General features: G+C 36.8%; 1 protein-coding gene across 1 annotated transcript in view; it reads left to right on the top strand.

Annotated features, from left to right (window-relative positions):
- THSD7A (thrombospondin type 1 domain containing 7A) overlaps positions 1 to 25,953 on the top strand; it is a 254,685-nt gene that overhangs the window by 219,253 nt on the left and 9,479 nt on the right. Inside the window, exons 16-27 of the mRNA XM_059475319.1 lie at positions 5,372 to 5,550; positions 8,521 to 8,526; positions 10,049 to 10,182; positions 10,810 to 10,963; positions 11,832 to 11,973; positions 12,439 to 12,554; positions 17,834 to 17,951; positions 18,650 to 18,795; positions 19,368 to 19,542; positions 21,614 to 21,787; positions 22,772 to 22,867; positions 25,822 to 25,904. Coding sequence (XP_059331302.1) covers positions 5,372 to 5,550; positions 8,521 to 8,526; positions 10,049 to 10,182; positions 10,810 to 10,963; positions 11,832 to 11,973; positions 12,439 to 12,554; positions 17,834 to 17,951; positions 18,650 to 18,795; positions 19,368 to 19,542; positions 21,614 to 21,787; positions 22,772 to 22,867; positions 25,822 to 25,904 — 1,523 coding nt within the window. The remainder of the gene's footprint in view (positions 1 to 5,371; positions 5,551 to 8,520; positions 8,527 to 10,048; positions 10,183 to 10,809; positions 10,964 to 11,831; positions 11,974 to 12,438; positions 12,555 to 17,833; positions 17,952 to 18,649; positions 18,796 to 19,367; positions 19,543 to 21,613; positions 21,788 to 22,771; positions 22,868 to 25,821; positions 25,905 to 25,953) is intronic.

The following is a 25,953-nucleotide window of genomic DNA, read 5'->3' as shown; positions in this document are numbered from 1 at the left end:
CTTCAACTGGAGTAGTCAGTCTGCTCCTACACATTGCACATGCAGTTTGTGGGGAAAGGTCTTATATCCACCTACTTATCCTGCTTTGTTATTAGAGAAAGTGTGAAGTCCAATAAAGTCCTCCCTTATAAATTATCCATCACATCTGTTAATTACTTTGCTCTAGGAGTCCAGGTTTTATAGCCAATTAGCAATGGGACAGTAAACTTTTCCCTTTTACTAATGAGTTCAGTTCATACTCCTAGTGGTTCAAAGCCATTTGTTAAATTGTGGTTCAGTAATCTTTAATGACAGAATAGCCATGTTCTCACTCATAGCAGACAACTGCCCATTTCACAGCCTTACAGGAGCTGAAATAACTGAGAAACTACTGCCCTGGGAGCAGAAACAGGCCTTGGATATAGGCAACTCTTTCCAACACCTCTCTGGACCATGCAGAGCTGTACCCTGTACCACAGTCCCATCTCTCCAACATCCCTCAGATGTTGTGAGGGGAAGGAAATGATGCTGTGGAACACTTCAGTCAGGATGAGAAACAGCAGGCAAAAAGTGAACTGCTGATGTCCAGAGAACATATCTTCAGCCCTTAAAGTGTTGGGTTTCTATTTCACTGTCCCTCCTTCATCTTCTCACCTCTTCTTCATAGACATTTCACTGCTCTCATTCTTTCCTTCTCCCTGCCATTACCCTGGTAATTTCTTGCTTCTTTGAACCTCAAAGCTCTGGTATGACTTTTGGTGCAATTATATTAACCAACCAGTCTGTGTGATATAATTTGGTAACATTCCACCATAGAGATGCTTACCCACACACTGGAGGCTTGTTTCTGTAATAAGGTTCTATGCTAACACACACAAGCAGCACCTTTTCAAAGGTGATTTGATCAAACTGAAAACAATACTGAAAGTTTAAAAACGGCTCCTTCACATCCTTTTCATGTCAGAAACTATGTATCTGCATCACCAGTCTCATTTGAATGTAGTATTTCTCCTGACTTCATTTCAATATTTTTCTATATAACAGTATTCGGTCTTCATTTGCTAAGATTTTTGCAGTGTGAACATTTTACAAGTAAAACCATCTGAAATTTAACAAAAACAGCAACAACGACAGCAACCAAGTGCAAACTTTTCAAAGTTCTTTAACATCTGCTTTCTTGGATTTGAGGGAGGATTGCTATGAACTCACAGAGATCATCCTTATTCACCCTAAAAGATATTTGGACTTCATACACAAAAAAAGTCATCTGAGGTGACAACAAGTCCAGAGAAGCTTTTCCTGAAAAGTACCATTTGATAGGTAGTAAGTGGAGTGGAACAAGTAATTTTAAACAAGTAATTTATTTTTTAATTCACCCTTCTTTCTTGACTAAAGTGCTTTCTGTAAGCAATTTGAAGTGTGCTTCTTCCTCAGTTCTAAGGGAGTCCAGTAGAATAGCTAAATGTCAAACAGTCTGTTGAGCAAAATACTGAGGCCCCTGAGAGGAAATATATGCCAAGGGATGAATATGCCAAAAAACTTTTTGATGTCAGATATAACAAGGTCATTTTCATTCTGCATACTAATTAATTATGGAATACAAACCAGTGAGCACAGTGTTTGTATTTCTTCCCTTTGTCCTCTATTTTGATTTGTGAGAACATTCTTCATTGCATTTCACTCTCTGGCCAGAGAATACCACCATAAGCTCTTGAGAGCATTTTGTTCTGTTTGTGCTTCACCAAGATATTACTTTTGGCAGGATGTTTACTTCTTTTCTCCTCTTTCTTTGTTTCCATGTAGTATCTCCTTACAATTCTCTTGACTTTATGTTCTCAGCCGTTTATTTCCTCTTCCCTCTCGCTGTCTTTTCTTACCCTTTCCTCTATTCCTCCTTAGTCCCTCTTTTGTTTTGCATTTCCTCTGTTGTTTTGAATTCTCTTTGCCATGAAAAGTAACTTCATGGAATTGTATCCTGAGTTGGCAGGAATCCACAAGGATCACACAGTCCAACTCCTGGCCCTGCACAGGACACCCCAAGAGTCACACCATGTACCTGAGAGCATTGTCCAAAGGCTTCTTGAACTCTGTCAGGCTTGGTGCTGTGACCACTTCCCTAGGGAGCCTGTTCCATTGCCCAAACACCCTCTGTGTGAAGAATATTTTTCTATTATATAATTTAGTCTTTGTGTTCTTGGATATAGGCAAAAATTATTTATTTTCTTTTCTGTCTGTTTGGAGAAGCTGTGAAATTCCTTTGTGGACCCCCTTAACTGTGTTAGTTTAACAGTGGTTAGGGGTTTTTAATGCTTGTCTTGCATCTTACAAAATAACAAGTGTTTTTCTCTCTGCTCTCCAAAAATGCTCCACACTTCCAGAATCTCCAAGTGATCCTACCTTGTTAGAGCTCCTTTTTGGTGCTTTCATTGATTGACTCCATTCTTGTTCTCTTCTTAAGATGTCTTTTCCATTCTTCTTGTTCAGCTGTTTAGCTTTCAGACATGGAGTTTGTGTCTTGATGCTTTTCTGAGAAAATAGAAAAGAAGGAGGGGAGAACATCATAGGCCAGACATCATGGAGATGGCGCAGGAAAGAGCTGTATGGTGAACAGAAGCCATTCCATGAAGCTTGCAGGATTAAGGAGCCAGTATAAGATTGCAATTCAGTAGTGTTTCATTATAGAGTGTGTGGATAGTGTCATATGGACCACTGCATCCTCTGTAAAATGCAGATTGCAGTTTTCCATGCCATAACTCTTAATAAGACTCTGTATCTGTAGTAGGATGCTGTTTTCCCTTTTTGCCTTCTATGGTAAGGCAGTTCAGTTCTAGTGGCTGACTTCAATGTTGATATTTCATGGATAGTATAAATGTTACTCTAGTGATATGGTTTCATTTGAAAATTTATGGATTCACTTGGAATATAGCTCAGGGTAATTAAAATGTTACCTGGAAATTGCATACAGTATAATGTGTTTGATACAACTTCTCTCTGCAAGATTCTAAATGTGTTAAACTTTTTGCCCTTGTGTGGATGAATTGAAGAGAAATGAAACAAAATAATTTATAGTTTGTCAATTATTTAAGTTTAGTATGTTCCACACAGGCTCCTTTTGGTAGGCTGTAAAGTGTTACCAAAATCCCAAAATACTATGGTATCCCAGAGAAGATCTTGGCAAAGACTGGGAAGATCCCTTTGAGAGTTACTAAGACAATCTCAGAGGTCTCTGGACCTTAAAATAAAGTCTTCCTGAAGCAGCTTGTACTAATTCAAGTTACCTGCTTAAGGATATTTAAAGCAACTTGACTTTGGGTTTTTCAGTCCTTAATTACCAGAGATAAAAATTTCACAAATGGTAAATGGCATAACTGAGATATAGTAGAAAGATTTCTCCAGAAAAACAGTATTTAGAAGTTATGTTGAAAGTAAAAGCAGCATTTCAGAATCACAAGAAATTTCATAAAGCAATGAAATTTTCACTTAGTTCTATCAGACAAGAAATATCACTAAACATTTTTTATTTGAAGGGAGTTGTTTCTTTTAACTTGTTTTGGTTATTTTACATTTTCATTCAGTAGCTTCCTGATTGTGTGAGTACATGGTTTTGTATAGCACCTGAGAGGACTTGTTGAAAACTCATTTCTGATGCCGGTGCAGACTTTGGTATTTATGCAATCAAACTTCAGTGCAGGGTGGAGCTCTGAGATAGGGTGCATCAGATTTCTAGGACTCAGACATGTCAGGTAAGGTGAAGCATAATCAATTTTGCATCTACTGCTGCAGGGCAATCTATGTCACCATCTCTTATATGCAGGGATGTGATACTCAAAAATTTATTTTGTCTAACACGGTATCACTTCATACACTTTCACTGAACTCGTTGCTCAAATAGCAACAGCTATTTAATAAATATGATTGTAATTCAAGGTAATAATATTCTAGTCATTTTAACGAAGACATGTTTGGTGAGCAGCAGTTTCACAGTGCTCAAGTCCAGGTGTGCTCCTTATATTTATTTAAATATTTAACACTTCTAAACAGAGTAAAACCATACAAAATAAAAACATCACCTGAACTTGACCATAAAATAATATAAATGCTACTGTATATTTAAAAATTTTTTTCTTCTAAAACAATTAACTATATCTAAACCAACAAATTCACTAGAAATAGGTATATAGAATTGAAAACTAAGTGGTTTGATTCTTTACAAACCACTTAGTGGTTTTTGTTGGTTCCTTTTAGAAGAGACAGAACAACTTTGTTTAGAAGCATACGTTAAAAACAATTCAGCTCTGATGACAAGATTGATCCCCTTCAAATTTAAGAAATTCTATATATCTGACAAACAATTGAAACATTTGAAGCCTAGTGAACCATGGCAATCTTTTGAGGATGATCTTAACCAAGTATGGAAAATTTCGCAACTGTGTTTTTAAAATATTTTAATGAAATATTTTAATACAAGTTTAAATCCACCAGGGTTTTAAATTTGTAAAGTGAATATTTGCTAATGGTAAATACTTTGCAAATCTGACACAGGAAAGAGGAGAAGAGAGTTCAGGACATAGTTGTAGTAAACATGCAGTTAAGGCCAGCTTTTTATTTGATGGATTATAGCTTCTCCTTTAAATATTGGAATAAATTATACATATTGTAGAGCTATGGCATATGCTGCTTTTGAAAGAAAGACATTTTCACTTATTCAGTGAATTGAGGCCTCATGTTACTCCCTGCAGACCATGTCATACCCCCTTCCAAGCTCTCTGGACCAATGACTTAACCAAAACAAACATCTGCTTTTCCATTCAGTGCAATTATTCAGTGTGCTGCTGGGGGCAGATGGTTGTTAATCGGCAGATCATTAATGTGGCAGGCTACTCTCTCTTTCTAGCCTTAGAAAGGTCACAAGGTGTTAAGTTCCCTTGCTCCAGGCTGGCAAGATGCATTTCTTCTCAGCTGGATTTTTGATGTATAACTGCAATTGAATTACTTGATACAGTTGTGGAGTATCCTCTAATTACACCTTTTTTCCTTTTAAAAAATTACACGTATTATTTTACAGAGTAAGAATGATGCCGCCAAGAGATGGTTAGTGTCAATTACACTGAAGCTGTCAGAAAGTTTGAATGCTGAAATCTGGAGAGTGTGAATCCTAATCAGATGGGATGATGAGCAGTGAGGATGCTCAGCTGCTACTCTAACAGTCTCCAACTATATGTGTCAATTTTCTGCAGAATTTAATTTATCCCTAATGATGAAGAGATCTCTCTATTCACACAGTCCTGTCAAGTCAAACTTTGGAGAATCTAAATGAAGCAGACGAGGGCTTCAGGGAGAAGTCGCAAACTGACATGCTGAAGAGATTTCACTTTCTTTTCCATCCATCCAGGGTATATTGAGGAAGCCTGTATTATTCCCTGTCCCTCAGACTGCAAGCTCAGTGAGTGGTCCAACTGGTCTCGCTGTAGTAAATCCTGTGGGAGTGGGGTAAAGGTTCGGTCTAAATGGCTGCGTGAAAAACCCTACAATGGTGGAAGACCCTGTCCAAAGCTAGATCACGTCAACCAGGTAATTTGATTTATATTTACGTTATTGATATAGAATTTTCCAAACTTCAAATAACCCTTTTATCTGTATTTTTGTTGTAGAAAAACATTCTAACATAAGGAGCAGATGGAGGTAGAAGGAGTATGTGTTGGTTTAGTGTTCCTCAGGCAGTAAAGGATCTGTCTTAGTTCCTCATCTGCAAGAATTTTGCATATTTTGTGAACTGCAGACTGCAGACAATAAAACATGCTTACATGCAGATTTTGAATACTGTGTTTCCAAAGATCTCTTACCTGAAGGGATTCTCCAAGAAAGATGGAGAGAAACTTTGTACAGAGCCATGTAGTGACAGGACAAGGGGGAATGGCTTCAAACTGAGAGTAGATTTATATTACACATTAGGAAGAAATTCTTCACTCAGAGGGTGATGAGGCCCTGGAATGGGTTATGCAGAGAAGGGTGAATGCTTTATCCCTGGAAATGTTCCAGGCCTGATTGGATGGGTCTCTGAGCAAACTGGTCCAGTGGAAGGTCCCTACTCATGGTAGGGGGCTTGGAACTAGAGTATCCCTTCTAATCTTCTAATATATCGCAGGGGGTAAAATGTCTCATTACTGTTGTTCAAACTGGCAAGATTTTTAGTGTCATTCCCTGACCATCTTAGATCAGAAAACAAAACTCAAACAGTCATCCCAGTGTCCTTTAGTGCATTCTCCTCAAGCTGGAGCTTGACATTCTTGGGTACACTTGCTCTGGCAGTGCAGTTCAGTCACAAATGCAATTTTGAAGTCAAGTCTCCCAGCTGTCCCACAAACTGCACTTGGTAATGGAGCAGTCTGACCATACAGTCTGCATCCTCTTCAAGTGAAACTAAACTGTAAAATGTGATCTAAGAGCACCCTGGCAGTGTTGGAAGGCTTGGACTGATAATAAGCATTTAGTCTTTGGGACCAAGTTTAGCACTAGCCCAAGTTAAACCCTGAAGTTTCTTTCCTTGGAGAGCTTTAGAAAGGAAAAACATTCCTTGTCAATTAACTTATGCTCTTCAAAGTTGATTTATATTCATATTACTGTTGAATTTAATTTAGTCTGCAGAGGCATGTTAAACAACCACATGGTCTTTTCTGTAAATGTTCACAGATTAAAAAAAAAAATGTGCTCTCAATTTACATTTGAATAAAAATGCATGTACTTAATACTATCCTATTGACATTTTGCTAAAACAAAATGAAATGGCTTGTTGATCTAATTTTCTACTTTAGGGGATGTAATTAGTTCTAATTTAGAAAATCATAAGTGTTTAACCACAGCTAATAAACCAAGTTTGTGATCTACTTTAACAAAATACGAACTAGAATGAGGGTTGCTGGATTTGGGTCAGCATGTAAATATGCTTTAAATTAGGGGGAACGTGTTTCAATAGGAGCAAATTATAGTCTATACAAAAGTCTTTTCCCTTCTTTAATATTCATGTAGTACATAATAGGCTTGTATTTTTCTGCATCAAAGGTGATTTTACTGGAGGTCTGTTCACCACTTCTATGCAGCACTATTGCCCTCTGCCGGTGCTTTGGCTCATTTGATTTGTGGTTACACGGTCTTTGACAAATAATACTTGATTCCAAATGTAATTATTGTAAAAATAAAATTGAAATATAGTACTTTCATGAGAAGGACATTCCACAGATAATGCAAGGATGTTGAAAAATATAGAACCTGTATTTTTCATTTTTAAATACATTCCACTTCAATTCAGAAACTTGCAGAGAAATGCTCAGATATTCTAATTTTGAATTAGTTATTTAAACTAAATATGATCCACCATTCAGCTGGAAAAGAACTGACTTTCAGAGTCATGATTTAATAATCATTCATTTTAATGTATTTAGGTTACATTTTTATTACTTAATAATGTAACACTCTTATTTGCATACATATGACCCATAGTGATAAAATTGGATCTTTGGTGCCCACAAGTGGGAGTACTATGATTTACAGAAGAACTATGCTGTAAGATGCCATCTAGGAATTATGAACCTGGGGAAGGCCTACAACATGTTGTCTAGCCCAGAAAACAGGAGATGGGAGGGCGGATGTTGGCAGACTGCTAGTACAGACATAAAGGGCTGTTGCAAAGAAGGAGGAAATAATCCATTTTCCATGGCCATCATGGATAGGATAAAAGCAGTGGGCTTACACTGCTGCAAGAAGATTTGGGTTAAGCCTTGGGAAAACTTTCTAATAGTAAGGCCAGGGAAACACTGAAATAAAATCCTTAAGACCTTGTTAAGAAGTCATTCAGTGTCTATCAGGGCTGACATGTGTGCCTGTGATTTGAGGAAGGATGAGCACAGTGAAAGCTGGATGTGTCACTCAATGTCATGCCAGGGTGGTTTCCAAACCACACTCCAGCTGAATAAAGCTTGCTCAGTACTCACTTCAGTGGGCTAAAAGACATATTAATTACAGTAATAATGGAGTCAGGTTTGATATAAAATCATGTCAATGGCCATAAGATGGTTTCACATAAAGGAAGTAATCTGAGACTGTTAGAGAAATTAAGGACATCCATCTTTTTATTGATTACAAGCATTATTTTCCCTCTTATCAGGAGCAGGATGGGTATGCAATTCTTATACCACCAAACTGCTGTGATCTGCAGTCATAGCTACAAAAATGCCAGTAAGGTCAGGAGAACACCAATCACATGTGCAATGCTATATAAAGTTCTCCTCTGGCTTTCTGTCAAGACATCCAAATTTTATGTTACTGCAAAAGCTGTTGAGTGTGTGGGGTTTATGTATTTCTTCTTATGGTAACCAGGGTAAGACATACAGACATTTCCCTGAATTAAGGCTTCCCTGTTCTCATTTTGGAAATTCTGGAGAAGAATTCTAAAGAACAAATTAACAACAGAATCCAGTACCTTCTCTAACATGCATTTTCACCGCACACATTTATGCCTTTTATTGTTAATGTAGTTCAGAGAAGGCCCAAGTATGTTGACTATGCTGGTGGTCTTGTGCCTGGGCTGATCAGCTGCACAGTGATATGATACCAGACTACACATTTAGTGTCCAAGGCATTCTATTTTCTCTGCTATGTTGTTGCAGGTTAACCATCAAACATCAGCAATCTTTTTCTACACAAGAAGTGTTACTGAAAAGAAATCAAGAACTTGTTTAGGACAAGTCTTAGATTTTTTAGCAGTTTTGATTTTGCTGACTTGATACCTAGAAGGATATGTCAAATTAACTGTCATAATTTCAAGGCAATGGGCTTTAAGTAATTTATGCATAATTATGATATTCCATGAAGGATGTAGGAACTTTGGAAGGATGAGAATTGACAGTTCCATTTATTTGTTTGAATCTATTGCATCTAATGCTGTCAGAAGAATTTCAATTGATAGAGAAGTCCAGTGTCCTCCAAAAACACTGAGGATTTTCTCTTATCTAAGAGAGATGGGATTCCCTACTGTGTGAAAGTTTGATGCTCATTATAGGCAAAAAGGGAAAACAGTTCAACTGTCTAACCAAGAGACTAGGTAATGTACAGTTTCTTCCCACCAGTTGTGATTTGTAAAATTTATTTTCTTCCAAGGGCAAAATTTTTGCAAATTGCCTTATGATAGCAATGGAGATCCAAAAGGAAAAAAAAAATAATGCCCTTTTTCTTTGCAGAACTAACGGAATATTGTCTATAATAAATTTGTATATTGTATACAATAAAATTGTGTCTAAACTAATTCTGTTTAAATACTTATGCTTCACTCATACAATGCTAACTTTTTCTCTTTGCTTTTTTCCTTTCTTTTGGGTTCATGAAAATACTTTCTTCAGGCACAGGTAAGTGTTTATAAAATAGAGATTTAAGATCAACATGTGCTGTCTGTCCCATTTTTTGTAATGTGTATTTGAGTCAGTACATGGAACACTGTAGAAATTGCTGTATGAGATGCCATTTAAAAATTTGCATTTAAATCTAAACATAACACTAATTCTGGTACACAAATACATTAGAGTGATTTTAAGCATACATGAGGAATAAATAAAGTGAATCAATATATATTGTATAATTTCTCTTGAGGTCACCTCTCCTTAGTGATACAAAACCCTCACAACTAATAACTGGGATAATAATATAATAGTGGGATGAAATCATAGAGAAGAGAGGTGAAGGACAGAGCTAAAGTGCTAGCAGAGTTTTAAGAGCATTTTTTAAAAAGCTGTACTCATAAACTAACTTTATGTTAGTTCTGTTATGTTTTTTGGTGGAAATGGCACAGCATGGGCTTAGTGGCAGAGAAAACCAGAGAATCCAGCATTCAATAGCTTCTTTTTGTTATTTCAGTAGTTTTCTAGCAAGTATTTAATCTGTATTATTATCACAGTGTCTAAATCATCAAGTCCTTTTTTTTTATTCTTCCCAAGAGCATTAATGCTTTTTTCTCTATGATCACTTCTGCATGTTTATGTTACTTGTGTGCACCAAAACTGACACTGAGTGTGGATTCCAGGTGTATGAGGTAGTCCCCTGCCACAGTGACTGCAGCCAGTACGTATGGGTAACTGAGCCCTGGAGTGTCTGCAAGGTGACCAACGTGGACTTAAAAGAGAATTGTGGAGAAGGTGTTCAAACAAGGAAAGTCAGGTAAAACAATATTGCTCCTCCTTCACTTTAAAGAACCTTCACTTTCAGTTTTGGGTGTATTTAATTTGATGTAATTCTATGTAATGCCTAGTGTTGAGTCCAGACCTGGAGCCTGGCTGATAAAAATCAGAATAGATTCAGGGAGTGCAATATGACTCTGTCTACTTGTTATGGATATAGACCTTGATTCCTAATTTAAACTATTAAATTAGGTAATTAAAAGGCATCTGTGTAAATTAAGGATTAATACTAAGAATATAAAATTTTTGAAGTTGTAATAGTTCTGGATTTAAGGTTGCCAGTGAAGTATGCACAAAATATGTCTAAACAATAGGTGATTTGCATTATTCTGGTTTAGAGGTTAGCTAATGTCAAGCAAATCACCTGCCCAGGGGCTCCCAGGAAATCACTGATAGGGACTGTTTAAATTATGTTCATGCCTTTACGTTGCTGTCATCTGTGAAAACAAGGATTGTTTTTGACTCTTCAGCTTTTCTTGGGCATTCCTAGATCAATACTTACTTAATTTATGTGCTGGCAGAATGTTAAAATGCCTCAGAATACTGTAGAGCACATACCATATGAAATCCATGGCAAGTGAAGTTGATGTGCAGTTCTTTTTTCCAGGTGCATGCTAAATACTGTGGATGGTCCATCTGACACAGTAGAAGACTATCTGTGTGATCCTGAAGATATGCCACTTGGTGCTAGAAAATGCACGCTGCCCTGTCCTGAGGACTGTGTTATGTCTGAATGGGGATCGTGGTCTCAGTGCTCTTTGGTAAGAAGTATAATGAAGTGCCACAGTTATAGTTTTGGGAGGATACTTAAAAGGTGTATGTATGATGTGTTTTGCAAAGGTGCTGAACTGATAACACCTGTATATATCTATATATAGTGTCATCTTTAGGGTTGTTTTGTGTTGACTGCAAATGAAGTGTGACAATACTTTCCATTAAGCTAAATTCTTCCAGAACTCAGACTAAAATGTGCCCAGTGGTCACTCTTCCCAGTGTGGGGTGCCTTCTGTGTAGTGGAATAGCTGTGGCAGTGGCTTGTGAGTTTGTCTTTGAGCCTAGCTCTGAGCCTCTGCACAGCAGCACAGTCACTGAACTAAAAATGTCACTATCCTGATATGTGTGACAAAGTCTGCAGATCAAGACTGAGTATAGAAAAATAATTTTGGGTCTTCTCTCCCCTTCCTTCCTGACAGGAATTTCAAAAAGAAATGTCAAAACAAAAAAGAAAAAAAAAAAAACCCAAAAAAAACAAAAACAAAAAAACCCCACCAAAAAACCCCCAAAAAAACCAAACCACCGAAAAGTGTTTCAGGACCTCTGAGAAGCTTTGGTGCACTACATTATAACATTTGGAAAGTGAGCATCTCAATATCCTGTTTATGAGTGAAATAGTTCCAAAGTACTAATAGTGTACTTTGGAACTATTTCACTCATATATGCATTGGTTAGGAAAATAGAATGGTGTTACCAAGTTAGGTTAAAGAAGAGGGTTTCTCTTATACATTAGCAGGAGCCTGTTATTTTACACTTGTGTTTTTTGAAGGGATTATTTAAAAGGTTATTGTATTGCTGCATAAAGAGGTATCAGTGTGCCAAAATATTTAAGCTGTTTCTAATCTTACCTTCAAGCCATGCAATGGAAGTAGTGTCCGTGAAAGGTCAGCTGAATGCCTTAGACAACCAGATGATGGAAAGCCTTGTCCTGCCGCCACCGAGACAGAAGCCTGCACTTTGAACAAGAACTGCTACCACTATGACTACAATGTGACAGGTATTTGTGTTATGGTGACAGCCTGGGACCACATCTTACAGATCATTTCCATTCACCTTACAGGATGGATTTTTCTGCTTTCCATTCTGACCCAGACACAGCTGTGGAACTTGTGCTGAAAGCTCACTCAGGCTGTTTGATCTAGAAAAAATATTAAATTGATAATTTGTGTGTGAAATCTGCGTGTTCTAACTCCAGGAAAAGTATTTCTCATATAATTTTGTAATTTACTCAAAATCCACACAGACAAAATCAAATTTGCACTTTTCAGGAGAGTACCATGACATTGACATTTGCAGTGAGGTCACTGTTTCCAAAAACGTGTAGCAGCTGGGCTCAGTGAGCTTTTGCATGTGTAAAAGTTGCTTGTGAGGGTTGTTTTAGGCCATCAGAATTAGGTGGGAGACTGGATCATTATGAATTCTATCTGAAAGTCTGCAATGCTAATGAGTTCCTCCTTTGCAGACTGGAGCACGTGTCAGCTCAGCGAGAAGGCTGTCTGCGGCAGCGGCATCAAAACACGGATGCTCGATTGCGTTCGCAGTGATGGCAAATCGGTTGACCTGAAATACTGTGAAGAGGTGAGTGGGTACCTGTGAGAAAGCTCCCTTCTAATTGTGCTAATTAATACTCAGCCAACTGAGCTGTATGGCATCTTCACCAGATGTTTTGCAACGCTATTCATGGATTGTTAAGTACCTCTGAAATGAACCAAGCCATCAACTGATTTTTATACTATATCCTTTGGTTACTTTTAAGTGCCTCTGTGAACATATGCTAATTATTATGTCCTGAAGGAAATGACTTAGAAACAATAATTAATAAAGTAGAATAAAGGTAATAAATCTCAATCAGAATACTAATCATAATTCTAATTTGATACAACTTCTGCATGGAGTCTTGGACACCTGCCAGTATCAATCATTTACTCAATGTGTTGGAAAATATTTCTCACGTGTCATTCTGCAGCTGGGCTGAATGCTAACTTCTTGTATCCAGCTGTGTGATGCAAAAAATACCCAAGCTAGTGTGAAACAACGTGCAGCACGAATGTAATATTAAGTAGGAGTGTATAAGTAAAGCTAGCTAGCAGACAGGAACTCTAAAGTTTTGAAAGAGCCATTTTGCAAATATTCAAACAAACCTCCAGTTTGACAGAACTGGTTTCCTGACATTTTGTGCGTCGGTCCTAGTGCTTTCAATTGCATGGAGTCTGAAGTATGAAAAAAACCATGAAAACCAAAAAAAAACCAAAAAAACACAGTACTACTTTAAGGGCCATTCTACATGCATTTCTGATGGAAAGTAACTGCACTTGTTTCAACTGCCATTCCCCAACCACCATGACATCAGAAGTAAAATAACTGGCAGTGGGGAACAAATGGGGAAAGGCCCCCACAGCAGCTTTGGCACCAACATCAACAGCTTTTCTGCAGGACCCTTCTGGCTACTATCTGCTCTCAGGATGTTCCCATAGCAAAGAGTCTCATCAGAAGTGGAGGGAGTCGGGAAACTCATCATTTACTTTGGACTATAATTTTGTAATGGTGTATCTGACCTACTTAAACTTCTCCAATCTCCTCTGACATCCTGGATTCTTGAATCAATGAGTTCTTACCAACGGCAGAGAGTTACTTCTGTCCCATGTTCCTCCTTCCCTCACAGTTCTTGGGTTTCTAATAAAATCTAATAATTTCCAAGAATCATAAAATGGTTAGGGTTGGAAGGGTTCTTGAAGATCATCACCCTAAAGATCAAAGCCCCTTCTGTGGGCAGGGTCACCTTTCACTCTAGCAGGTTGCTGAAAGCCTCCTCCAACCTGGCCTTGTGAACACTCCCAGGAATGGGACAGCCACAAAAATTAGGTCTCAAGAAAAAACCTCAGGGTATGACTACCCTGAGTCATACCAGCAAGTTGCTGTGAATTTAATAAGGCAATGCATTAATGTTTTTATAATATTTTAATGTGTTAGAAAAGAGAAAGAAATGTCTGTCTTTTCTAAGATGTTGCAATATTGATTAATTAATACCAAGACATGATGTAAAATATCCATGCAAATAAATATTTAAACAGAAAGAAATATTATTTATTTGATTTTATGGGAAAATGTATTTCTTCTACCATAAAACCAAGAAATGTCAACCCACGACATATTAAAAAAAAAATCCAAAGATTTAAAACAACATTTAGAACTGATTACATTTTACACTGAAATCTCATTTCAGAAAACCTCTGGAGTTTTCCTGCATTTAAGAAATGAAAATTTGTTATTCAGAATAATAATGAGAGCAAGAATATAATATCTCAAGAGCTACTTGCTGTAAATGACTCGCCAACAGACATCACTGCGGTGATGTCCTGGATTTATCAACAGATCATATAGAGATACATCTTGTAGAAAGCTCTGATCCACTCCCTAGTCACACAGTTAAGACTATTTGCTGAATTATGGATGTGTAAGCAGCGGTCCAACAAGGTCAGAGGCTGATCCAATAACCGAGGAGTAAAACCTGTTAACCTGATTAGCAGGAAAGCCAAGCTGTTCAGACCTTAACAGACCCTTCACTCTAAAGATGTGAAAGCCAACTCTGTGACCTTGCAGGTCATGAGAGGAGAGTATTCTAGAAATTATCAAAATGTGAATACATATTAAACACTTCTTGCTAATGATCATTCAGGGTGGGAGTTTCCACTGTGTTTTCACATTATATGTGCAGTGCAGAAATATTAAGTGAAGTTCAAAATAAGGTGCATGTGGTAGGAAAATCTGATGAATAGGAGAAATATGAAGTAATTTTATAATGACCAAGGTAATGAATTTTCTCTGGGCTATCATAAAACTTTGTACTAGGTATATGAGTAAAGATCTGCTCAATTTATGTGTAGGTACATATACTGAATTATGTTTATTATTATTATATGCAAAGACAAGAGCTCATAATAGATAAACCTACACTGCTCCCTAAGAAATTAAGTCTCATTATTGCAGTGAGTTTCTATATAATATATAGTTCAAGAAAGCAATAAAGCCATATATAAAAAAACCTTGATGTGGAATTTTGTCTATAAGCATCTCCAGGTATGAGCATCAGCAGAGTTAAATGCTAACATTCCATCTGAGCCCCTGTGTTCTGGTTTCCTTATGTGTCCATGTGATCTTGTGTTTATTTGAGTTGATCAGCTAAAGAAGGCAGCCAGTCATCCTGATTACTGCCAAGATAAAACAATTTCCAGAGCTTATTTCCAAGTCCTGGTTATGTTAATGTAGTTCTCTTCAAACTCTCAAAGCATAGTAATACGTGGATTACTTGGTTTCTGCTTATGACAAGAACTTGACTTTCTTTGAATATTTAAAAATCAAATCACCTAAAGCAAGCTGATCATGTTCATATTCATTTTTATAGACTTACTGCATTCATTTACCTTTAATTAAAGATGGGAAAAGCCTAGAAACCAGCAGTTGTGTCTGCATTAAAGCAGACTTTGCTGGTTTATTGGCAAATAGTCTGCTTGTCAGATTACATGATTAACCTCCAGCCGCAGGGTTTAGTCTTTGGTGCCAAACATTCCCATAAATGAGTACAGATACTTGAGGATCACAGGATTTAAGGAGCATGCTGGTGTGGCAGCCTGCTGCCCCTGGCATGTGTGACCAGAAGCACAGAGCGCACAGGGGTGGCTTTCAGTACTTGATGTTGTTGAGTCACAAACCACAGCTCATCCAGAACAAAACCTTTAGGGTCAGGGAGCTAATGAACACTTTTTCAAATATTTTTCTAAGCTCTTCAAGTTGAATTGTGACTCATCAGTTCAAGGAAGGAGAGGGATGAGAAGGGAATATGTGAATACTATTGAACTGCAACCTGTCAGTTGTTCCCCAGATCTATTTAAGCAGCACTTCAGTATCTAAGACATGCAAATAGGAGGTCACTGTGGGTAATCTGGCCTTCAGCTTTCTCCTCTTCACTGTTAATATCTTTCTTGGGCTTTTCCCTCTTGAGCTGCTAAAGTCCAGCTGAGAAGACCAGTCTTGAAAGAAAGCAGTCATGTTTCTATAATTGGCAGGAATCAGTTCAGCAGGCTGTAAAGCCTTTGCTCAGAAGGTTTGACCCAAACATGGACTTCAAAGAGGGTTCTCTAGCTTTCTAATCATCCAAATTCCAGATTATCCAAAGGTCTCAGGTGTTGTCTGTGTGTGATAGCTGTATAATCAAGGCTATAGTGAACCACCGAGACGAGCCAAGAACTCATTCTTTGCTGTATAAAAGCAAACAGAGGTGTAAACCCTCATCTGTCTCAATAAATGGTACTGTAAATGCAAATTTAAAGCTTGGTGAGTCTATCAGGAGGAGATATTTTCAGTACTTGTGGTAGTTTATTTATGGAGGGCATGTTAATGTTGTGCCTAGTTATTGCTCTATGCTTGTGTTTAGTAGGAAAGAGTTGGTTTATCTCCTTTTTAAAGTCTTAAATGCTGGTTTTATATAATTAACTTTTCCAGTCATTAAAATTAATAGGTTTTGAAATGGCTAGTTTGCTTTTTTTTTTTTTTTAACTAGGTAGAGATGTTTTTTCTAGTTAAAGGTATTCACAACTGCCTAGGATTCTGAAATGCCTCAATGATGATCAGGGTCTGCTGGTGAGGTCCAGTGAAGAGGACAGTCCTTTGTGTAGATCTGTTCATGTTGGCAGGAATGATTTTCTTTCATACTTCAGATCATACACCCTGTAACTGACCTACCCTTTCAACTCAGCTGTGCAGGATGCAGGTGCTATTATGCTAATATTTTTGCCATCAGTCACATTTCATCTTGCATCATGTAATTTCATCTGTGTTAGTGAGAATATGTCTTTCCTTGCATGGATGGGGGAAAATCTGCAGTGTGAATTTAAAAGAATATAGAAATGGCTGTCCAGGATCAGACCAAAGGAGCATGTAGTTGTTGTGCCATGTCCTGAGCATGATTATAAAACTCTCCCTTCCCCAGAGCAGAACATGAGGCTGAATCACACCTGGAGAAAAACAGAGAATGGAATATATTTTTGGGAAAACTTGAGTCTTGAGATAAATTTCTCTGTCCCCTTCTCTCGGACTCCTCCAGCAACTGGAGCTTCTGCTTTATGGATGTTAGAGGATTCTGGTTTTTTTGCAAAGTTTTTCAGAAGAAAATGAAAATATGTATATTTTTTGGAAAAATCATTGTCAGTGTTATATCAATATCTTCGTATGGACAGCATGATAGAATAGAATAGAATAGAATAGAATAGAATAGAATAGAATAGAATAGAATAGAATAGAATTAGTAAGGAATGAGTAAGAAGCACAGGCATACAAGGGTTTCCACCTACTCCTTTCACAGCTTCCACCTGTTTCCAGCTCTTGAACTGCATTTGCCTGATGGGGTTTCTGTGAGTTTAAACCTTCAGATTTCTCTTCCATTAACTTGTTCAGTCTCTCTTGAGCTCCTGTAATCTTTCAGCACCTGCAACATCTTTTGAATATCTAGTACATGTTTATCCTCTTCCTTTTGCTAGTTTTGAACTTGGCTTCTAGTATTATTTCAATTCACTTATTAATAGCTGTATTTTTGCATTCCTCTTTATAAATATTTCAGAAATTATTTTGGCCTTCACCTGTTGTAAAAAGTAATAGTGTAGAGATTAAGCCCTCCATTTATACGTTCTAGTTTAGAAATTGATTGATGCAAATGGGATTTATGCATGTATATGAAGATCAGTATATGCATTAGGACTGTCTTGAAGTGAGAATTTTAAATGTCTTAGTTACTTCACTTTTTTACCTTGCACTGATGATAAAGGCCTGGAGTTTTGTGCTAACCATTTAACATTTTCTTTCAGCTTGGTTTGGAAAAGACATGGCAAATGAATATGTCCTGTGTGGTGGAATGTCCTGTGAACTGTCAGCTCTCTGACTGGTCTGCTTGGTCTGAGTGCTCTCAAACATGTGGCCTTACAGGTCAGTACATACCTTTGGCATATTTTAAAGTCTGAGACTTCCTTTTCAGTTTATATCAGTATTTGAAATAGAAACTGTATCTCAGTGAAGCTGGGTAGCATATCGCGGCTGGAGAGGAGATCATGGTTGGATAAGCCTATTGTATTTTAGTTTTCTTTGGGCCTGAGTGAAGAATCCTCCATTTTCTGTAAAATCTGCATGTAATATTTCCCAAACAGACAGTGACAGAAAGTTGCAAGTCCTTGTTTGCTGGAATCAGACAATTATGGATCACATATTTCTGTGTTAACTGAGGGAAGAGCGCAGCATGCTGGCCTCTTCTAGCAGCGAGCCCCAGATGACGAGCAGGAGTCTCCACTGAAATGGACAAACATGTTGTCGCGTTCATAGAGAATATTTTCCTTCAGGCTTCTGAACTAGGAAATTACGGCTTTTGTTTGCTGTCAGGAGCAATCCTAATCAGGCATCCTCCTACACTTACACTACAAACAAATGACAGAATATAAAATGTCTGACTTGGAAAATATGAATCCACATAAAAGACAAGAGCCAACAGATCAGCTTTATAATTAAATTTGTCAAATCTGGAAAAAAGTACTTTATTCAAACACAATACTTTTCGGCAAAATAGAACCATCTTGAGGAATAAATCAGTCTAACCACTTTGTTGTTAGTTATATTGCTGGTTTTTGTTACAGGAAAAATGATCAGAAGAAGGACAATAAATCAGCCATTTCAGGGTGATGGGAGACCTTGTCCTTCTCAGATGGAGCAATTCAAACCCTGTCCAGTAAAACCTTGTTATCGATGGCAATATGGTCAATGGTCTGCTTGCAAAGTAGAGGTAAAAGCCATATAGGACTTAGAAGTTATGGAAAGTGTGGATTGAGGCATATTTGTGATATGCCTGGATACCTCCTTATTAACTCTTTAAACAATTTGCTTCCACCTCTCTTACACAAAAACTAAAGTTTGTTTTTCTCCTTAAATTTCATATTTATCAATAGATGCAACATTTTCTTACAGATATTCAGAGTATAAATGTAAACTTTGGTACCTGAGCAGCTTCTTTGCTAATAATTTAAATACGTTTATTGTAAAAGAATATCAGCAGAAATATATTTACATATTAAAAGAGATCTTCACTTGACATACTGCTCTGGTTGTAATTCAAAGGCATAATTAGCTCTGTAATTTAAGAAATAAGTAACAGTGAGCAGAAATTTTCGCTTGGGTTTTGTTTTTTGTTTCAAAAGTGAATCATGTCTTCTCTTTGTTATCTTCTTTTTTCTCCTTATTGGAATGAATAAGTAGTTAAGTAGAAATACTAGGAGATAGAGTGACATGTAACTCTGATCTAGTCTTTTGGCACTTTCTTCTGTTCAGTATTAATCAATATATGTTCTCCTTCTGTAGGATGCTCAGTGTGGAGAGGGAACACGAGTGAGGAACATCTCCTGTGTGGTTTATGATGGATCCATTGAAGATGTTGGCAAAATAGTAGATGAGGAATTCTGTGGAGACATAGAGCCTATTATAGATGGTGACAAGAAGATAATACTTGAGGAAACCTGCACTTTCCCTTGTCCAGGTAATAAAGCTGTTCAAACAGATGTTGCATTTCAAGATTGCTTGGGTGTCATTATAGCTGTTAGGGCCTAGCATTAGCCACAGGCAATTAAATCTTTTTCATCTGCTTTACTGATTGGATTTGTCTATCAAATGACCAACAGAGTTACTTTTTAGGAGTGGCTTCATGATAATCAATCAATTAGAAAAAATACTAGATTTTAAATTTATAAAAGACATGATCTCTCTGTCACAGTTTGTATCTATTTTGTATATATTTTTCACAAAATCCATTGAAATAAACCCTATATTTAACTCTATAAGAAAGGGTGTTGGTTTACAGATAAATATTAGTATTAAGTGTGTAGACTATGTAACAGCTTTATTAATACTTTTACCAGTGGCTAAAAACTTGATGCCTTTTATGGGTGTCTAAGGAAGATAAGCTAAGATCTCTTATTTTTTTTCTTTAGAGGTTTTATTCAAAATGAAACTAAAGTTTTGATCTCTGAGAAAACATGAGTGCCTCTAGTTGTTTAGCTCTCTCGATGTGACATGCTCTATCATTGCCTTTGTGAACTGAATCTAAAGGAGCTGTTTTGAATGATCAGGTCCATGTTGCTCATAATGAGAAGGATTAAGATCATATAAGAGCCGTTTAATTTCCAGTAAAAATACTCCAGTTCATTCCAAACACTTACTTGTAGAATTTGAAGTATATTGCTGTTTTTCAATAGCTATTAATGATGAGTCTTCAGAAGAGGTGATAAACTCCTTCAGTTCTAATGTAGCTATCATTTCATACAGCACTCTATTTTCATTCTCTTGAAACTCTCCTCTTTCCCAGAGTTTTTTCAGATTGGACTGAAGGTAAAGTTGTCACAATAAATAGAAATTAATAAGAAATTGAGAGATTTCCATCACTGCTTTGTACATTGCATTCCATTTGCATAATTTTCATCTATTTTTGCTTCTTAAATGGAAACTGGAAGAATACAGAAACTGCAGTTATGTTTTCATATTAGTGAATTTTATAAAAAACATATAGTGACTTATTGATTGCTTTAAAAATTTTGCTGAGCAGGGACCTGTTCTTCAACAATCTCACATTTAGCCAGCAAGAATAACTGCCCTGTGGGGATGTGCTAATGATACGCTCCAGCTAATGTTTCCAAAAATCACTACTTGTTTTCCTATTATGTATACATCAGTTCGTCAATTATTCATTTCTTTGCATGCTTTCCTAAGGTTGGCAAATAAAATTCCTTCATTAATCAGGCATCCGGTCAACACAGTACTGATTATATCTGTCATCAGTATAATGCAAGGTAGCATGAATTTTTAATGGCTTTCTCTCTGAAATAATGAGAACTAAGAGGTTTATTTGTGAGTTTGTGCACAGTCTAGTCCCATTTTCTACTGTTTTAACAAAATGGTTTCTTTGTGTTGTGCCTCAGATCTTCCTTAAATGTTCTGTAGCTGATTGTGCTAATTAGTGTCATTAGTATAATTTGATTTTTCAGTTTTACACTATAGAATTCTACAGGTCTATTATCCTAACATGAAATAGCAAGAACAGACATTTTAATCATGTTCCCATTTCCCTTTCTTGTAAAGGATCTTCCATCAGTTGCTTCTATGTCTATTTAGAGAAAGATAAACAATAATTAGTCTTCTTAATACTAGACAATGTTTTCTAAGATCAAAGAAGAATTGAAAAAATATGTAAATTTAGCATAAGACATAAAATGCACAATATCTTAAAGTGTACATAAATCTAGACATTGGGTAGAGCATTGCAAAGAGATTCATAATGAGGGTGATCTCATGGGAATGCTACAAGAAACTAGAACTGCTTTAGAACAAATGGGCCCTTGTACAATCTTTGTAATATTTTCTATGACACAGACATTCAGAGAGTATCAAAATGTTATGATTTCTACACTATGAGTCAAGTTTAAAAAGAGGAAGGAAAGGAACTAAAAGGAAGGAAAATTAAAAAACTGTACTTGGGACTTTTTTTAAGACATATTCAGTGAAAAAAACTCTTCGCATACAATGATCATTCATATTATAAAACTGCTCTTTGACAGGGGACTGTTACTTGAGAGAGTGGTCAGAATGGAGCCTTTGCCAGCTAACCTGTTTTAATGGTGAGGATCTTGGTTTTGGAGGAGTACAAGTCCGATCTAGAGCAGTGATCATTCAGGACTTGGAGAATCAACATCTCTGTCCAGAACAGGCTTTGGAAACAAGACCATGCAATGGTAAGCACCAAAATATACTTAAGGCTGGTTCCTGTAAGAAAAAAATACAGAACAACCATAATTTTGTTTTCTCTCTGTTCGTAGTAGCAATTTTAGGCAAATGGAAATTTGATAAACAGAAATGCACCTAAATTGTTGTTTTCCATAGATCAAACATAAAGAGAAAAACTTTGAAGTGGTAACTATCATATGCTACTCCTCTAGAATTATTCTTTTTTAATGATATTTCTTTTTGTATAGGACAAAGAGTTTCCCTATACACTTAGTAACATTAACAAAAAGAAATCTCTGAGTTTTGATTCATAACCAGATTTAGATTTCTTTGAATTGTTGATTGCATGACAATATCATTAAAATATCTCAGCCATGCTTACTACTGCTAGTTGACACATTGTCTAAGAAAAGTAGTTTCCTATATCAACTTGGCCATTCAGAGGCTGGATCAGACAAAAAGGAATTTTATATTTATGATAGAGAGCTAAGGTGCAGAAGGACTCCATGATTCCAGATATCCCAGACCATATGAGATGTGCACAGAAGAGCTGAGACATGGAGCCAGATGCAGCCCCAGCCACTTCACCCAGCCCTGGACCACTGGCTGAAGCTTTGTGTCACCAGGAAAGGAAGCGGACCCCTAAATGAGTTTTGCACAACAGATGGGCCACAACCATTATGAGCTTATTGGAAGCATTTCTTGTACCCATTTACTGCATTAGGCTTGCTCATAATCCTAGTTAGTGTTTCAGGCACATCTGGTCTACTCTCCATGTGTCCAGTAAGTGCAGGAGACCCTGGGAGCTCCACATGTGTGGTTCAGTGCTGGATGAAGGAGAAAGGGGCATACTTAACAGCTGTAAAAGCCATTAATCATAGTGAGTGTGACCACAAAATTAGTATGGTCAGCTGATGAGCGTGGCTGCTGCCCATGGTAGTCTCAAACATTGTCATTAAATATCTTGAAATGTGAATGTTCTCTGTGTGCAGATGGGCAGTGCTACGAGTACAAGTGGATGGCTAGCCCATGGAAGGGATCTTCTCGGACTGTGTGGTGCCAAAGGTCAGATGGTTTAAACGTCACAGGTAACTCCTAATTTATATACACAAAAAAAAAAAATCTCAAAAACAGGTGGAAAATGTGTTTTCCCAACAAACCAAAACACCCACCCCCCCACCCTTCCTGGGTATGAATCAAAATAATCTTTTTGCATATTAAAGATGTTGTTTGTTTTCTAGAATCATGCAGCATGTAATGCTTATGGTAAATATAAATATTATTTTATGTAGTGGACCTGAAATATTTTATGTTGTATACAGTTGGGGTTTTTTTTACCATAGGCATCTTTACACTTTCAAATGTAGGGTTTCAGGCCCTACAACAAATATGATTTTTATGTATTACAGGTCATTCCAGTGCCTATAAAAAGGCAGAGAAAGTTGCACAATTTGATAGTATCATCCATATATGTTACAAAATATAAAATTTTAATAAATGTACTAATATGAGTTTATTTCTTTACTTCGATGCCATAAATCTATATCAGGATACGTAATGGACTGCTATGGGATGTTGTGACATTTTGTGCAAGCCAAAGCACAAAAAACATGAATTAGGAACGACTGAGATCTCAGAAGAAAACTTTCATATGAATCTATTTATATGGATTTATATATTGGCAATAGGGATTCATTTAAGCAAAGAGTTATGCATTTATGTAAATAATTTTTGTGTCAGACCAAGTCATAGTAAAAGAATCCCAGAGACTGTAAAAATATCCTCAATGCCAGCTGTTGTCAGGTCACTCACAGCAGAGGAACTGTAATTTATTGCCACCACAATACTTATTCATGGTGGAGTCCACCACTACTCTCTGTTGTGACAGTAGAAATAAAATATTTGTGTTATTTTTACAAGGTGTTGAAATAATAACTCAAAGTCTCTTGCAACCTTGTGTAGGACTATTAAAACACATCTTGTTCACAAGAATTGCAACAGATCATTATCCATGCACCTTGATTGCTTCCTGCTTAGCTAAGATCCTTCTATGGTAAGGAAAACTATAAGAGAGAATTCTTATTGAGATTAATATAGGATATTATCTATGAAATGTCCTATAGGATTTGGAGTAAATAGCATCTTGGAGATTACAGCTCTGAGATGTTAAAATTAGAGTATATTCATAAATCACAGTCACATGAAAATACTAATTTATTCTGATGTGATTGAATACAGCCTTGTGATAAATTTTAGGGAAGACAAAATATGACTCTGTATTATTGGTAGATTTTTCATAATGGGATCTCCAAGGCAGACAAACCTCAGACCTATATTGTATCACTTTTTTTTTCAAAGTTTGTTTGTATGTGGCTTTAAGCTGTGATAAATTTCTGATTTGAATGGAAGACTAATGGAATATTCAATGCATCACTGGGCTCCATTGCAACCCTACCCATGCAACACAAAACTATGTTTTTCATATGTTTCTGTTAAATGCAAAAATATGGTTCTAATGGATTTTATGATAGTTTTCAAACACAGTACTTCTATTGTACTAATATACAACATAGAGGGAACTTCTCTACATTAAATACACAGTAGTGAACCAGATTTTAATTTGCATTTGTACATTTTCTGAAAGGGTTTTGTATAAACTACAGTATTTATGAGCTCATTCATGTGATAGACGCACATACACCATTGATTTAAAATGAGATCACCTATTTTGATTCAGAAGAATAGAACCCATATCATCCATTACTGTCTTGTCAGCCTTATTCTTGCACATTTGGATTCAACATAGTGTATTTTAATTCAGACATTATTAAATAATTATTGTGAGTTCTGTTGGTATTTTAAGGTCTTTTTCTATTTACTCACTTGCATAATATCACTGTGCTGAATAGTTCTTTTTTACTTGAAGGTGTTATTTCCCATGGGCGATGAGGCAACTCTTTCCTTCTGCTTCCTTGGATGACTGATATTTTATTACATAGATTCCCACAGGCATGTGATTTGTATGCTAGGATGTATGATTTTCTTTTCTGGGGGTGGGGAAAACTTATGGCAACCAGCAGGGTTTTCTTTGTTCTTCATCAGCCATCCCGTTAACACTTGGATCTGCGTAACCACAACTAACTGCATCTGCTATGGTTGTGACCAACCTCAGCTAGCAGGATTTCATCATCACATCACACCAGTATAAAAATAGTATTAATATGGGAGATGCATGATAAGTTGTCCTGTAGCAGTCTAAATTTTAAACAATGTGATGTATATCTCTCTTCTATAAGCTAAAAGGAAACAGGTAAATTCAAACTGATTCTAAATGTATTTTAAAGTCATTCTGGCTGAAGTGATAGTGAAATCCTGATGGTGTGTACTGGTCCATAACAATAACTGCACTGTATATAAAGCTGTAGAAATGAAAACTAGGCCTGTATAAAAAGAAAAAAGACTGAAACCCACAATATCATCAGTATTGTAATATTCAGTACACGCTTTACTGATAAATCTGCTTTCCTTCGTAAAATCTCAGACTAACATGAAGCCTTGATTCATAAAGGCATGTGTAAAAGTGACCCAGTAGCAGCGGAAAACAGGTATCCTTTCATAAACAGGATGAGCAACTTGTTTGCAGTTCAACAGGAAAAGATATAAATAAAAAAGGTGTTTTTATTTCTATTGTGGCCACAGTTTCAATATGTAAGTCATAAGGAGGGCTCTAGAGAACCAAATCTGTTCCCTTGAGTACAACAAAGCATTTAAATTGGTTTTTTGGGCAATCTAAAAAAAGGGGAAAGCAAAAGGCTCTGTTGCCAAATATTAGTTCTCTAAAATGCACGTGGAATTAAATACATGTGCTGTATCCTTACTCTACATATAAGAAAACATTTGATTCCAATTATGCTTCACCCTCGAAAAGAAGGACTCTTACACTCAAATTAGCGACAAGATTGTCATCCATGATACAGTGCAGCAAGTAATTTCAGCAGTGGTGAGGTATTGCCATGTGAAAATATGATTTTCTGTCCTACAGGGGGCTGTTTAGTGATGCGCCAACCAGATGCTGACAGGTCATGTAACCCACCGTGCAGCCAGCCCCACGCTTACTGCAGTGAGGTATGTGCTACTGCATTGGAGCATGGAGCACCCCCAGGAGGCCTTCCCA

The sequence above is a fragment of the Ammospiza nelsoni genome, chromosome 1 (assembly GCF_027579445.1).
Source record: "Ammospiza nelsoni isolate bAmmNel1 chromosome 1, bAmmNel1.pri, whole genome shotgun sequence".
Classification (NCBI taxonomy): Eukaryota; Metazoa; Chordata; class Aves; order Passeriformes; family Passerellidae; genus Ammospiza; species Ammospiza nelsoni.
Note: the sequence above shows the minus strand (reverse complement) of the source record. Positions and strands in the feature narration are given on the sequence as shown.